The 16,292-nt window shown below is 37.4% G+C and overlaps 1 protein-coding gene across 1 annotated transcript; it reads left to right on the top strand.

Moving 5' to 3' along the window:
- The first annotated feature begins 4,305 nt into the window (after positions 1–4,305).
- Positions 4,306–16,289, top strand: LOC111579960 (glomulin-like). The gene is made up of 18 exons (XM_035955919.2): positions 4,306–4,519; positions 5,741–5,866; positions 7,619–7,729; positions 7,802–7,910; positions 10,146–10,386; positions 11,322–11,412; positions 11,500–11,666; positions 11,777–11,830; positions 11,923–11,953; positions 12,050–12,139; positions 14,064–14,105; positions 14,190–14,263; positions 14,572–14,656; positions 14,814–14,923; positions 15,344–15,407; positions 15,499–15,634; positions 15,746–15,840; positions 15,931–16,289. Exons 1-18 carry the CDS (start codon positions 4,472–4,474, stop codon positions 16,024–16,026), a joined length of 1,770 nt encoding a protein of 589 aa, XP_035811812.2. The 5' UTR covers positions 4,306–4,471; the 3' UTR covers positions 16,027–16,289.
- Positions 16,290–16,292: the final 3 nt, after the last annotated feature.

Below are 16,292 nucleotides of genomic sequence, written 5' to 3'. Positions count from 1 at the left end.
CTTGTGTTTTTTCAACAATTTTGACCTCTACATCTGTAGTTACTTTTTAATGAACATCTTCTTGCCTGTGGCTACACTGCTTGGGGTAAAAGGGGAAATATCTTTTTTTTTTGTATGTATAATTTGGGTAAACTGACCCTTCAAATTCCATTTAAATTCACTTCACTGGCTCAAACAGTAAAGCAGAGATCAAATCTGGCCCGTATATAAAAAAAAACCCTTAAAATCAAATTCATCTTTGTGGCTCAGAAAGCAGCAGTGTAGCTGAGGCGGGACCCGGGGGAGACGTCCGAAACATGGCAGTTTTTCTTGACAAGCACAGCAGGGCCTGGGGAGGTTTGGGGCAGACAGGAGAGCTTGCAGCAGACTGCACAGGCCTCCAGGGGAAGCCAACTGGATAAATAGTTCACTTAGAACCTCTTGCTCTCTAAGAGGTCACCAAGGAAATATGGAATGGAAAGAGAAAATGGAGAGGCTTTATCTTGCTCTCATAGGATTGCTGCCTGTTTGTATACTAGACTGCTCCATAAATACTGCACGCATCTGCTGCACAGCTGAAATGATACAGTCAATCCCGTTCTTTCGTTCAATCTGAGAACAAACTACTATCCAGTCCTCGGAAACACATACCGGAGCTTCAAATTTCATTGCAAGAAATTACATACACAAAAAATTAAATTAAATAAAAACTAAGGGTGCTCCTAAAGTGATCCACTGGAGTTGGAGATTCTGTCTACATCCTGCTACTCGACTGTGTTGTTGTTGTCCAGCAAATTAAATATAAATGGATATGTGATATCAGTGACCTGAGATATGCCCCTGAACACTCCCCACATGCCTACACAGCTCACAGACCGTCATACGGCAGCGACACCTGATCAAAGGATTGCTGAGGATATGCATTCATGAAAGTGGATACTTTAGTTGAGGCGTTCAGATAAATTCACTTGTGGCTCTAATATATATTGCAGGTGTAAAGCTGCACATTGTGTTTCCCCTTTCAGTGTATTTGATCTCCTGACTCAGTGATACAGGTAATAAATTTACATTAATGGCCACACAGAAGTAAGGCTGTAAATAATGATGATACTGCCTAATATTTTTTTTAAATTAACAGATTTATTGTTTGATCTACTACACTCCAGAAAACTGTTAAAGAACCCATCTTCAATGTCTGAGATCCAAAGGGTTGCGTTTGTCTGAACCACTCTCCAAAATCTAAATTATTTAACTTACTATCATGTTGACAGCAGGATGGGAATCATTTTCCGAATATCAAGTACACGAAATCTAACCAAGAGTTCTGACAAAACAATACACGAAAACAGACTGCATGAAACAAAATGAAATATATACTTATTTATTAAGAATGATACTTTCATACTCTTTAGATTTTTTTGATGTAACTCAGCAGTGTATATTAATTCAAATACTGTCCATGAGTAGAATTTTAAGGTTGTTCTTTATATAGTTCAGTTTGACACTAGTTTAAACTTCCAATCTACTAAATCACTGAAAGAAATGTAATTTTTAATCCACTTCATTTAAAAAAAAAAAAAAGTTAAAGTCACTAGTCATTTACTACAGCCACATTGAGCAGCATTTTTTTTATGCTATTCTTACTGGATTAAAGTGATATTGCACACTTCTATCCACCAATCAGGACAGGGGAATTGTTTAGTCACTGCCAATCAAATCTGACCAAATCACATTCATTAATTTAGCATTGGCTGTTGAATTCTTCATAAATAATACAGTATTTAAGCATATATATATATTATTATTATCATTGCTTATTTAGTTATGAATATGATTGTAAAATTGTAATCCAAGATTTCATGGGCTTGCTTTAATTGCAGAATTTATGATTTCTTGGCCATATTTCAAAGAATATGAATGATAACACAAAAACCTTTCTTTCACTCATGGTTAGTGTTGTGCTATAGTTTTTTATTATCAAACAACTGTGTTTATTCTTTTTAAATTATAATGACAATAGAAAGTAGCCAAATGGCCCTGATCAAAAGTTTACATACCCTGGAGGTTTGGCCTGATAACAGACACAAGTTGACACAAACGGGTTTGAATGGCTACTAAAGGTAACCATCCTCACCTGTGATCTATTTGCTTGTAATCAGTGTGTGTGTATAAAAGGTCAGTGAGTTTCTGGGCTCTTGACAGGCCCTTCATCTTTCATCCAGTGCTGCACTGACGTTTCTGGCTTCTAAATCATGGGGAAAGCAAAAGAATTGTCAAAGGATCTGCAGGAAAAGGTAATTGAACTGTATAAAACAGGAAAGGGATATAGAAAGATATCCAAGGATCTGAAAATGCCTATCAGCAGTGTTCAAACATTAATTAAGAAGTGGAAACTGAGGGGTTCTGTTGAAACCAAACCACGGTCAGGTAGACCAACAAAAATTTCAGCCACAGCTGCCAGAAAAATTGCTCGGGATGCAAAGAAAAACCCACAAATAAGTTCAGCTGAAATACAGGAGTCTCTGAAAAAAACTGGTGTGGCTGTTTCAAGATGCACAATAAGGAGGTTGTTTTTTCTCAGCTCAGTTTGTTCAGTAGGCTGTGTATACAAAATGTAATTAAACACTGCTTTCATTTTAATTTAATTAAATTATAAAGTCATTCATTTGAGCTGCTGTATCTCATGGCATACACCTGAGTCTATAGAAAGACTTTAATATCACACAAACACATACTGATCAGGATCCTAAATGTTATTTACTTTAGTATTTCCTGCACCCCGGAGCGTTGTCACAACAGAACCTCATCAGCCAGCAATTAAGATCGACAAAATCAGGGACAAACAGGGAGTGAGCTGCAGTGTGTGTCCTGTATTTGCTTTGTGGCTTTTGTCTAAGGCTTTCACCACACGGCAATACAGAGAGCAAACCTGAACGGCAGATGTCAGCTAAATCCTACCGTTCAAACCTCCACCTATTCATCGAAAATCAGGACTTGAGCTGCTCCTTTGCTGAAGCTGTCAGACCAGAGCAGGAAGTCAGTGATTGTACCTTTATTATATTGCACACAAACGCTGGGGGCAAAAGAGCATCTGAGGCCTTTGTGTTTGCACAGAAGAGCAGTATGTTATCATCCAGCAATCCTGGAGGGGCATTCTTAATCCCTGTGCCTCTGTGTGCAACAGCCTTTTACTTTTAATCATATAGAACATGTGTCAGTCGGATTTATTTATCAAATATACTGTCAAATCACAATGAGTCTCTCTCCTTACACCCAAAACCCAGCAGCGGGTTTGAAAGACTTGCTGCCTTCCTTGTTGACAACTGATCGATTATTCATTGCAGCTCAATGTGTAGCTAATAAACGGTATTGTTAGTGTACAATTTTAGGCTCATATCTTACAGGGAGCCATTATTTAGCAGTAATATCTGCAAATTATTAAAATAAGCTTAGAGAGAGACTTGCTTGAGATATGTGCGTGAAAGTCACTTCTTTTATTTTTGAAAAGGCTAACTATTTTTTTTTTTCTCATAGCTGATCTGCACTTGTGTTACTGTTTTGACAGAATGTTAACTGAGAAAACAGGGTTTTTCCTGCACAGATGACCTTTTGGTGTAAGATTTTATCTGGGTCAAAATGATAAGGACTGAGAATAAGACAGCTCAGAAAGTCAACTTCCACAGGAGCCAAGAAAAAAACATGGACAAACTACCAAAGACGGGCTACTTTTAAAACTATACATGATTTAAAGGCTCTGGTGAGGTGAATGAAAACCAACAGCTGCTGGAAAGGTGGAGAAAATATAATTCAATAATAAAATAATCATGAAATAATCATAGCCTGCTTTGAAAAATGGTTAGCAGTCATGTAAAGGTTACCAGATTTGTGTCCAAGACAAAGGATGAGCTAATTGTAAAGTAAAAGAGTTGAAAAACATTTTTTAAAAAATCAGATGTTATGGCAATATGTAAATTCATATTTCTTTCTATTTTGGTCAAAGGGTACACAAATGTCATATCCCCACCTACACTGCAGGAAATAGGGCAAAACTTCAGCGAGTGCATGTGTGAACACATGATGAGCACAAAGTGTTACTACAAACTACTCACAGTGGGTGTTCTGGTGTGACATATTTAATGTCAAATTTGGAATCATTCCAAAAAAGTGACAACTTCTGCACTAATTATTTTACGTGAACTACGAGCCTGACTCGCCCCGATCCTTCCAGACAGTTCCACATTTTCTGCAACCACATAGACGTGCTCTGGTTTAATCCTATTACATGTCATGCACAAAGGGAGATAAGAGGTTTACGTCTGGATTCTTTACAGACTGGATCTCTCTCTGTCCCTTGAGGCATCAGCAGAGCTACACATTGGACCATTTTGATTTGAGTGCTGACACTGGTTCTTAGAGCTGCCACAGCGTCTATTGTGGTGCGTTGGGTAATAAAGGCATATTGATAATAGGATTGACTGCGAGCGCTGAGGAGATGCTGACGATGAATGAAGATCAGGTGAATGACATAATCCAGAGATGGGTAAGTCCACAGATATTCTATCACTATATTACATTTTAGCTGAGGCCGTCGTGCTCATGATCACCTGTCCTACTGATAGCAGGAGGTATGGCCTTAAACTGAAGGGAAAAATTGCTTTGATAAATTAGTTACTTCTTGGACACCTGTGGCTCAGTCTACGATGAATCTCATGCTGTTCACCTCACCCACTATTGCAACCTTTCAAACTAAAACAGAAGACATGTCAGAAAAATTGGGTATTTAAATAATTCTTTGTGTATTATGGTCTATGCAGAGAATATAATGAAAACATGCTGACATCTAGTGATAACAGGCTTTTTATCTCATGTTCATTTATCTAATAAGTTAAAACTGAAAACTCATGTAACCCATGGTGAAGCTCAGTTAACCCTCTAAACCCCCAAAATCAGCAGGTTTGATGGGCATGCTATCTTTCTTCCATAATTACACTATCGTTAGAGCCAGAAACTGTAAAAGCAGACGGAGTCATTGGATTTTAAATTCATGTGTAAGGTGTCACTCCATCTGACAACTTAACCAAATCTAAGCTTAACACTGTGATATATAATCAAAATCACTATATTTTAAATGTTTCATTTAAAGTGTGCCAAAAAAGTCCTTCACAATAACCATATTTTGTGGGAAAAAAAAACGACTTCTGCACACTTGGCTATAAAATTACAGCCATTAAAGACAAACAGTCACATGACAATTTTTTTTTTTTACATTTTCAGCTGAACTGCAGTATGTGTTCACGCAGAACAGATAGGAAAAGCATGGAACAAACTGAAAGTAGTAAAATGTTTATAATACGTAATCCGTAATATCTGTATTACATGTAGAATCACCATTTTTTTCTGTATTGGTGGCACCCGTGGGCACTTGGAAAAATACTGGGCATGTTTTCTTGTCTTGTTATTTTAAATAAAAAAATTAAAGACATTCAACTTTAATTTAGTTTAGATTTATGGCATTATAACTGTGTAATACTGCACAGAAGCCATTTTTGTCTTTCTACCTTTAGCCGTGGTTGTGCTGTTTCCATAGAAATGCAGAACTTTACACTGCAGTGAAAAATGAGCCCACAGTGAGTAAAAATGTGACAGGAGCAAAAGAAATGCCCAAAAACTACTTGGAGGTCAGAGGGTAAATTGATATGGTTTATTACAGGGAGCATAATACAATAAAACAATATGTGATAAACCTCTATTCTGTACTTAGCGAGACACTCAGGAAGAAGATGTGAAGCCTGATGACTACCAGCTGTTCAAGAATTTGGCATCTGCATGTCTCGCTGAAGGCGACGGTGAACAACTCCTTCAATTCGTCCAGGATGAGAAAAACCAGGTATTTGTGTTCAGCCACTGACGGAGGCCAACCAGCTCTGTCCTCACTGGTACTGCAGTAGTTAGACCTCACTGAGGTGACAGCAGATTGACTGTGTTAATCTGTCATACAGCACTAAAAGCACAGACACAGGTATCTACTGAAGCGAACGGCAGCCACTTCCCTGCTAGCCTGCTATGCTAAACATTAAGATGCAGCCACTGCTCTGTGCGCGCTGGCCTCCTGACCTGGAGGTGTGGAGAGAAAACAAGCAGATATTCAGTCAGATTTCTCGCTCCACTGATAACCCTCTTCAATACAGCGCTCCTCTAAGTGCCCTTGGTTGTCCCATCTCTCCACGCTTCATGCAGTTGTGCATAGCGTACTTTTAGAAGCATGTGTCATCTCCCACTCTTTCCTTTTCTGGGGGCAAAGCTGTCTCAAGGGATTCAAATGATTGATTATCAAATGAGAAATCCCCTGACTTTCAAAAGGCAGAGTATGTATAAGATGTACTGATAATAATGGGACTAAAAAGAAAAGGAATCTGTTGACAGCCTCTTCAAATGTTGTGAAGTCAGAGACATTTTGATTTACAAATACACTACTGTTCAAAAGTTTGAGGTCACTTAGAAATGTCCTTATTTTTGAAGGAAAAGCAGGCTTTTTTCAGTGAAGAAAACATTAAATTAATCAAAGACACAGTCTAGACATTGTTAATGTGGTAAATGACTATTCTAGCTTGAAACAACTGATTTTTAATGGAATATCTCCATAGGGGTACAGAGGAACATTTCCAGCAACCATCACTCCTGTGTTCTAATGCTGCATTGTGTTAGCTAATGGTGTTGAAAGGCTAATTGATGATTAGAAAACCCTTATGCAATGATGTTAGCACATGGATAAAAGAGTGAGTTTTCATAAAAAACATGAAATGGTCTGGGTGACCCCAAACTTTTGAACGGTACAAGAAACATCTGCCAAGGCAAACTGCAGTTACATTCATGATGTTTGCATTGTTTAAAGTATCTGCAGTCAGTTTACCTGGCCTCATTCATCTATCACAGTTCAGCACAAAAATAGATTTGTTTTTAATTATTTGATTATGTAGTCTTTTAAAATGTTGTCTTTTTTGTGCGTAGCATACTTGAACGACATCTGTAATTTCATTGATGTAGATAATGTATGAAAAAGTTCCGCAAAATTAAAAAATATCTCAGAAAACAGACACATTTTTGGTACTCATCAAAGGGAAAGCAGAGTCTAGGGAACTATGTAATAAATACTTTTACAATAATAATAATGATAAAGTTTGTAAGGTCTTCATCTTACAATGTTAAGTGCTATAAAATGACAGATGCTGTGAACCGGCGCTACAAAAATATAATTGAATAGAATTCTATATTTTCTCTCTAAAGTACCAAACTGCATATTTTTTTTTGCGGAAACCTTTTGAAAATGATTAGGAAATTCATCTAGTGTTTAGTTTAACTCACTGTAGGCACTGAGATTTATAACTCTGCAGCTCTACCACCTTGGAGACATTCAAATCTGCCCTTCCCATCGCTCCTTATTGTGTTTGTTTTTAAGTTAGGCAGGTCACACTTTAAGCTGCAGTTTGAAGATTGCTGCAAAGTAATTGTGAAACTGCACTTGTCGCTGCATGCACCTGTTTATGCAGTGACGCATGCGAATGGAAAGGAAGGGCCCGTATAGTCACACCAACATGGTCTCGTTTGATCTTTACTGATGATGTATGTTTTTTGCACGTAGGGGATCATGAAGTCTATGGGTCATGTTCTCTTGGCACCTCTTGTAAATGAAGCAGTTAAAAAAAAGAAGAATGTTAACCACTGCCAGGCTGCCATCACACATCTGATTAAGGTAGATACAATTTATCTATACAATGAAACATTCTTCCTTTGCAAGCGCATAAATGTCATTTCTGTTGTCTAGACCTGCAGCCCAAATCATCTCCTGAACAGCTTACTTCAAGTAATTGAAGACATTGATCCAGGAGCAATTTCTGAGACCATCTTAGCTTTGATTCCACATCTTCAAACAGGTAACACAATTTTTCATACATGATATTACCTACTCCGACAGAGAGGCAGTGCAGTAACAGCTATTACCCTTTTATATTGTACAAAATGAGTTGCTGAACCCTTAAAATGCTTTGATGGCAAGATCAGATATTATATTCGCTCATTATCTCCGTGATTTCTTAAAGACATTCATGCAAAAAGCACTTAACTGTCTGAACCCCAAAACTTGCAGGAAGGTTTAAAAGGTATGTTACTGTTTTTTTTCTTTTCTGAAATGATCAAAATTAAACCATTTATTGGCGTCAGAAACTGGAAAAACAGAATGAATATTTACATTTTCAACTTTCTGATGATCTTTAAGCCATTCATCGGTGATGATCAGATAATGCAACCAAATCCAATCTTAAAATCATGATATTTCATCAAAATAACATTATTCTACATGTGCAATTTAAAGATTTACCAGAAATCTTTCACTAAACAGGTCTGGACTCAGGACTCGGCTGTGAAAGTCATGTGACAAAATTTCAAGACTTTTTCAGCTGTGCAGGCTGTGTTAACAGAGAGCAGAGACACATATGAGGGGAGCAAATTACCTACACTATGTAAAGTCACCATTTTTCCACTGCTGGTAACACAATTAGTAAAACATGGATGCTAAGTTTTCTCATTTTTTGTAAGGAAAAAAAATGTAACAAGTTCAGCTTTCTTTTTAAAAAAAATGACTTGTGGCATTATAACTGTTATACTGCACTGAGGACATTTCTGACTTCTCCCTACATCTAGTCATTGTTTCACTGTTTCTTAAAGGTGAAGGACTTGACATTGCAATAAAAAATGAGGCCACAGTGAGTAAAATTGTGCCAGGATAAAAAAAAATAAAAAAAAAACACTCAGAAACTACTTGGAGTTCAAAGGTTAAACTAAACAACAGCAATAATTGAAATAGTTAAGTATCACACTCATCACATTTAAGAAAGAAGGGACATAATGCACTGTATAAAGGCCTACAGCAACTCTTACAACATATTGTGCTTTAATCCCTTACTGCTAATATTCCCCAGTATGTCCATGAACATTATCAATCATGCAGCTCAATGGACACATAGAAGCAGATGTAGTTGTGTGTCAGTTCATTAGCCTCCTCTCGCTGATACGAATGCAATGTTCAATACAATAGCCGCGCCTGGCTGTAAAATACAATACCATCTAAAAGCACTACATCCTCTAAAATGACAGCACGGTCAAATCAACACCACCCTACAACAGTTATGACGAACGTCAAACAATAAGCTGACGTGTCTCTTTGCTCCCCTCTTTCAAATCTTAGCTCCTCCCAGTGAGAATGTGAGAAAGATGCAAGGATGGAGGAACTAAAGCTGCAAAATTAGAAACCCTTCCTTCCATAGTGACAGGCTTAAGCAATGTCAGTTAATTATAATGTGCTGCACAGCTGTCAAACTGACTGGCAGGAATTTAACAGAGACTCTCATTTAAGAACAATTTCAACGCCTCACGGTATCTTTGACATGAATTTAGATATGTATAATTTATTTAACATAACCCCTTAGTAGTAGTATTACTCCTGTTGATATAACCACAATTTAACATTTCTTTAAAGTATTTTTTTATGATTACTTTATTTACTTGCAATATTGTTATCTGCACAACAATAAACCAGATAGATGCATAATATTACACTAGTAATAATAAGAAAAGCAACAATGTGTGATGCCCCAACACTTTGCAACAATATCATAGTATACATTCTAAAGTGTTAAATTTAACACACGCGTTGACAGGGCGTTTTGTAGCATCACAACACCACAAAGTACGTGAGAATAAAATGTGTGAATGTAGAATGATTGAATCCTGTCTTGCCAAACTCTCACAGACTTTATGAAACACCACTCCAGGAGCCTCCTTTCTTCTCACATTCTTGTGGTGCACTTCAGTCCTCCATGATGGTGGACGGGAAACCACCAGTTCAGAGGTGCAGGAAAGACATGAGGAAGTTAAATTTAGCCCAAGAAAAGCACCCAATATAACCTCCATGAAGGCAGGTGTAATTGCAGGACTGCTCTAACCTACTCTTAGGTGTAGCTAGGTCTACGCAAGTAACTGGAAACTGACTGCACACACTGCTTCTGTTTGTGTTTGTGGATGGTCTTCTGATGCTCGAGCAAATGCAGTTTTTCAAACAATGGTAATTGGCTCCCCTTAGTGGACAATAATGGTAACTGTTTCTCGTAAAGTCCTGCTCCGCCTGGATGAGAGGAAGGCAGCCAGCGTGGGGTTGGTTCTGTCGGCTCTACAGAGGCAGGTGTCCCGGCTGCCTGTGCCTTACAGCCAGCAGCAGGTGGAGGCTGATGAGTTGGGTCTGTGTTGCTGCTGCACCGCCTTGGCTGCGTTTACGAAGCCTTTCATAGAGGAGGTGAAGAGGAAAGAAGGAACCACAGCTGAAGACGAGGAGCTGAAGACGGAGATTCTGAAGTTGTAGGTTTCTGTGCTCATTTTTGTTCATGTTTAAGGTGAAGTAATGAGATGCTATTAGTGATAAATGCATAGGGGTATTATATTCAGGACTTTCAGGGCTATTGAAATTGAAACTGTTGAAAGTGAAAGACTTCCCTGCAGATGTTTACCATATATTCTATATAATCCAGCAATCTGTGCTGATTCTGATTCGTGCTGTCATGTATTTTTGTTTCTTTGTTGGAGTTCCAGTATTTGGACTATGAACAAACTCAAATATATCATTAATTAGATCTAATTTGCACAGTAAAAAATATTCTAATTTTATGTAACTTCTTTTGCTTTTATTGATTTTCTTCTGTCTTTTAACAAGACATGAAGATATCAGTAAAATTTGTCTGAATTTCCATGTCAAATGTAAAATTACATTAAACATACATATATTTATTTACATATAAAGACTGTTATAATTCAATCACAAAATTATCTTAATTTTACAAATATTTCCCTCTAATTCAACACATAAGACGGTTTAATTTAAGTTTAACACTGGGAATACATTTCTAAAGTTAGACACTATAAATGGCAATTAATGGAACAAGAAGATTTATGCCAACATTTTCAAAAGATTTGTTTGTTAAGTGAGATACCTGGTATAACTTTAGAAGTTTCCACTACAAAAATGTATAATATCTATAAGCAAGACCTCATGGAAAATAAAGGCAAGAAAGCACATTTTAATTAAGAGGGTTAATGTATCTAGGAGATATGATTTCCATCACTCTACAGAATGTTTTTGGCACCCCAGCTTCCAAATATTAGTTTTTTTCAATAGTGTGGGATATTTAAAAAAAAGCTAACAATGCAATGTGTAATTTTACTTTTACAAGCAGATAAAGAAGTTGAAGCACTAACAATAAAAGGCTGCAAATGACTTGACTGCTTTCTCTGTTTAGCTGCATGAGGAGCCTGAGAGAACCTTTGCTTGAAGCCGAACTGAACCGAGACAGAAAATCGCCGCTGTGGCTCTTTGCAGTCGACATAATGGTAAGAGCAAAGTATTCACTCCTACCTTGTTCATTACAGAGAGCCAAAGAGCAGAAGATGTTTCAATCCTTAAATGTCCCACTGCAGGTCACTCTACCTGCCATCAAAGAGCCTCTTTCAGGGCTTCTGTTCTTCAGCTCTCAGAGGAAAAGCACCATGATGGACAGCAGTCAGACCAATGAGTCAAAAGCATGTCTGGCCTATCTGCTGTTTGTCCAGCTCATAACCATAGACAGCTTCCCAGCAGTGTTCAGGTGAGATAAGAAACCATTGTCTGGTCATCCTAATGCTGCATATTCACTGACATATATTGCATAAAATGTGGCTGTACAGTAACATTTGCTTTGCTATTCCTGTTGTCCAGTCCCGTATTTGTTCTTCAGTGCAACGTGGAATACATCAATCACTTGCTCAGTCGGTATGCTGTCAACACAATATGAAGCTAACAAGTTATTGGTTTTACGATGATCGGCGTCTTACATTGTCTTATTATATTTGTTACTTTGACAGCAAAAAGGAATCTTACTTGCTCAAAGGACTGGTAAGTCCCCATCGATATGCAGAAAAATCTGAGAAAATACATTATAGAAAGTGTGGAAATAGAAAACTGGGGTGATTTTTGTGTATTTCTACTCAGGCACTGTTTTCAAAAAGCTTGGAGAATATACAGGACAACAGCCTTCCAGTGAGTCTACTGGAACAGAAGAGCTTCTACAGTGTATCACAGGTAAGACAGGCAGGTCATTAACTTAGTCTTACTGTCTTAAAAGCTCCATTAAGATGGCTCTGATTGCTTATTAAATCACAATGTGAAAATAATATGAGAGGAGATGCTCGTGGTGATGAATCAACAAAAAATTATGAACTGAACCTGCAGCTTCCCTCAGCTTTACAGAACACCATAATGAGTTTCAGCTCATTGTTTAGGTGCCCAGCCAGCAACTTTACTGCTTTGGTTCAATCTTGTTGCTCGCATAGTGTTATTATCAGCTGTAGGCAGGTACTTTTTGTTTTTTGTTTTTTTTCTCAAATGAAAAGCTTAAACAACAGAACACATCCTGGACAGCACCAAACAGCAGGTGGACACAGTTATCCACCAGCACCATAGTGGAGCATTTAGCAGCAGCAGAGCCAAATACTTATTCTGAAAAATGGACAAAGCAATTTTTCCAAACTACATAATTTTTTTGAACCTGAAACAATAAAAACGAATTATCAGATTTTCACTTTTTCGATAGTTCATGGACTGTAAATGTCAGATAAATTGTATTATTATTCTCCTGCACAATATTGTTTATGTATTAAGAAGACATTGTAGTCCTGCAGTGCCACCTTGTGGTCTGTTCCGCTTTTATTTTGTTAAGCGCGCGTTTCTTCTTCTGCGGTTTTTGTGACGCCGAACTTCCTGTTTCTTTGTCTAAACAACGTTGTGCTCGCATCTTTGGAGAAACGGTAAAAGCTGTCTAAAAACAGTAGTTACACATCACATTTATCTGTTTGAATTGTATTAAGGAAAGGTTTACATTGTGATTTACCTCATTATCCTGTATTCGTAGCTCTGAACAGCGACGTGTGTGTGTGTGTGTGTGTGTGTGTGTGTGTGTGTGTGTGTGTGTGTGTGTGTGTGTGTGTGTGTGTGTGTGTGTGTGTGTGTGTGTGTGTGTGTGTGTGTGTGTGTGTGTGTGTGTGTGTGTGTATCGAGCTGGAGAGCATGCTAGCTGATGGCTAACACTTAAATTAGCGCCCTTGGAACGGCGTATGAAAATGTTAAATATGCATTAATATCAGATGAGTTGCGTTTATTTGTATTGGATGTGAACATGATTTATATGTGAATTGTTTGTGATACTACAGTGAGGCATTTTGTATTCTGTTTAATTCTGTAGTTTTCACGGTGCTTATGGTACACGTGCTGGTCGAGACTGAGAACAGATCAACAACCTTTTGAAACTCTCTGCCTCTTGCTGAATGAATCCAAGGGGCCGCTACATGGATTACTCATTGGAGATATGCTGTTCCACGGGAAAACCTTGCCAAATTTAAGCTTTTAGGCTCTGGTTTTATTTGTCTTTACTGGCTTAGCTGGGATGAACTGCAGGCTGTGCAAGTATCGAAGCAAATTAAAAATCTAAGTATTAGAGTACCAACAGTAGCAGTAGGTACCATTTTTCCTGCCAGTACTGGAAACATTTTTGGACACTTGGAAAAATGTTGTACATGCTGATTCTGATTTTTTTTAATGTAATGCTAAAAATTCCCATAAAAAGAAAAACAAAAGTTGAATTTCCGTGATTGTTTATCTTGTTATATTGCACAAAATTCATGATTGTGAGTTCTCTCTACTTCTAACTATGGTTGTGCTGTTTCCATAGACGTGTAAGACTATATTTTACAGTTTAAAAATTAGCCTATAATGAGTAAAAATTCAACAGGAGCAACAAATGATCAGAAACTACCTGGAGTTCCGAGGGATACAAATTTTTTAAAACTATTTTAATTAAACGTAAAGCATTAAATCACTACTCGTAACAGCTATAACTTGTGACCAAAGTATGAGTGAGCAGTGACAATATTGTGATTTACAAATGAAATTAGTGACGTATCAGAGTACTTTGACTAACCAATGAGCTCTTTTCTGCTGAAATTCACAGAACCTGCGGCAACTTCTCACTGACTGCCCAATGCAGCATCTGGTGAGCGCACAGTTAGAGGACGATATTCTTTATTTGCGATATCAATGTTGAAGACCTGAGTTTGTTGACTTTTTTGTTTTCCAGAGAGAATCAGGACTACAGATCTTCCGGCTATTCATCAATAAATTAGATGCCGAAGCGAAGCACAAGTTCTTCAGGTGAGACTTGGTAATGAAAACAAAATATACATTTATAAACTTTTTAGGTGTGAAATATTTGCACATTTTGAATGTTATCACATTCTGGTTTATTTTTATGACATATATATTTTGAATGTGTTCCTAATCAATGTACCACTACTGTTTTCAATTAAATAATAATTTATTAATACAAACCTGTTCATACTCAATTTGTCATCTACCTATATTCTAATCTAAATCCTTTTTTCTGCATTTATTGGTATTTGCTGCTGATGATCTTACCTGATACTGAACAATTTAAGTTTATTAATCTTTTTTATTTGCAGGTGCATGTTAAAAACCAGCAGCCATGCAGGAGTGGAAAGTTACATAGTCAAGAACATCAGGAACCAAATAGAATTTTCCATGAAGGTGAGATAATAGTTGATAGATGTAGATCACGTTACTAGTTTTATAAGAACTCAAAATGATCTCACTTATATATCTGACCTGCATCTTTATGGTTTATGCACAGTTTGATGTGAGGATTTTATCGAAACATGTTCAATCTATGACAACCCCTCTCTAGCCAGGAAACGCCAATAAGTGGTTCTTGGGAACAGAGTTTCTCCCGCTGTTGGGATTGGTGCTATGTTTACCACAAGGAGCTGAGACAGATTTACTCAACAGTATGGACAAGTAAGTATGAAGAACAAGGGTTTAATGTACAGACAGGCCTGCTCATTAGTTACATATAGGTCTACACTAGAAGTTTGCCACTAGCAACTATTAATGTATATTTGAAAATTCACTTTAACGTTGTGACTGATGTGTACACACAATGCCAGCTCTATATAGCTATCTCTTGTGTATTTCCACCTGTGCAAGATACAAGGAAAATCATATCCACTACTAAAATAAGCCCAAATTTAATAAATATTAATGTAAATTTAGATAAAGAAAAATATAACTACAACAAAGAAGCTCTGATCTAATTGAGTGACAGACCTCTGTGAATACTCATAATGTGAGATTCAAGACAAAAGTCTATCAGTGTGAGAACTTGGACACTTCATCCACACTGAGCCACTAAGAAATGTTCTGTCTTTGTTTGTCCAGGATAATGGAGAGTCTGAATCTTCTACGCTATGTGCTTATCAGGGACAAAGAACTGAGAAGCAATGTAAGTCAGTCTAATTCAGCACTTTCACTACATGTCTGCCAGCCAGGCTGGTTAATGCGGAACGCTCATCATCTCCTCTTCCTGCTTTCAGGTAGATGTGTGGGAAGAGCTGTGCAGGATCAAAGACGAATACCTAAAAATGCTGCGTGTGTGTATCAGCATATCAAGATCATATTATTCCTCTGAGCTGAAAGCACTGAAGGAGGATCAAAAGCTAAAAGCAAAAGGTAGGAATTAGCCGCTAATCTGTGTGGAAAAAATGACATTGAAAGAGCCTTGGACAAATAGTACAATAATCTGATTTCATGCTGTTAACTCTCCATTGTCCTCACATACAGAAGCCAGAGATGCTGCTAGATCCAACAGATTAGTCAGAAGCATAACAATAAAACATGAGAAAGTGTCCAATATGTCCCCAGAGGTCCAGCACCAGGTACAGAAAATTCTCTTTCCTATCAATTAATGTGAATTTTGGTGCTGGAATCTATATGAACAACAAGCTGACTATTCTCTTGTATTTCAGGTGTTGCAGAGTGCACTGGTGACATTTGACCTGATGGAGAGTCTAATAGTCCGTATTGAGGAAATCACAGAGGAAAAGCTGACCAAACTAAATTGAGTGCACTTGTGTCACTTCAGATCACTGTGTAATTTGTCTAAGCACAGTTTTTTTTTAAATTTTCATTGTTTTATTGATTAAAGGAAATCCTGTACTGAACAAAGTGTGCATTTTCTTATGCCAGAAAAGTTTAAATTAAACGTAAAAACAGACAAACTGTGCTATTACTGAACCTTGTAACACATCTTTTATCTCTGCATGAGTATATTCACCAAGTTCAGGCTTGTGCAGGTTTGCATCAAATAAAAGAGAATATTGCTGGATCA

The sequence above is a fragment of the Amphiprion ocellaris genome, chromosome 2 (assembly GCF_022539595.1).
Source record: "Amphiprion ocellaris isolate individual 3 ecotype Okinawa chromosome 2, ASM2253959v1, whole genome shotgun sequence".
In the NCBI taxonomy this organism is placed as follows: domain Eukaryota; kingdom Metazoa; phylum Chordata; class Actinopteri; family Pomacentridae; genus Amphiprion; species Amphiprion ocellaris.
The sequence above is the reverse complement of the archived record's forward strand: the minus strand, read 5'-3'. Positions and strand labels throughout refer to the sequence as shown.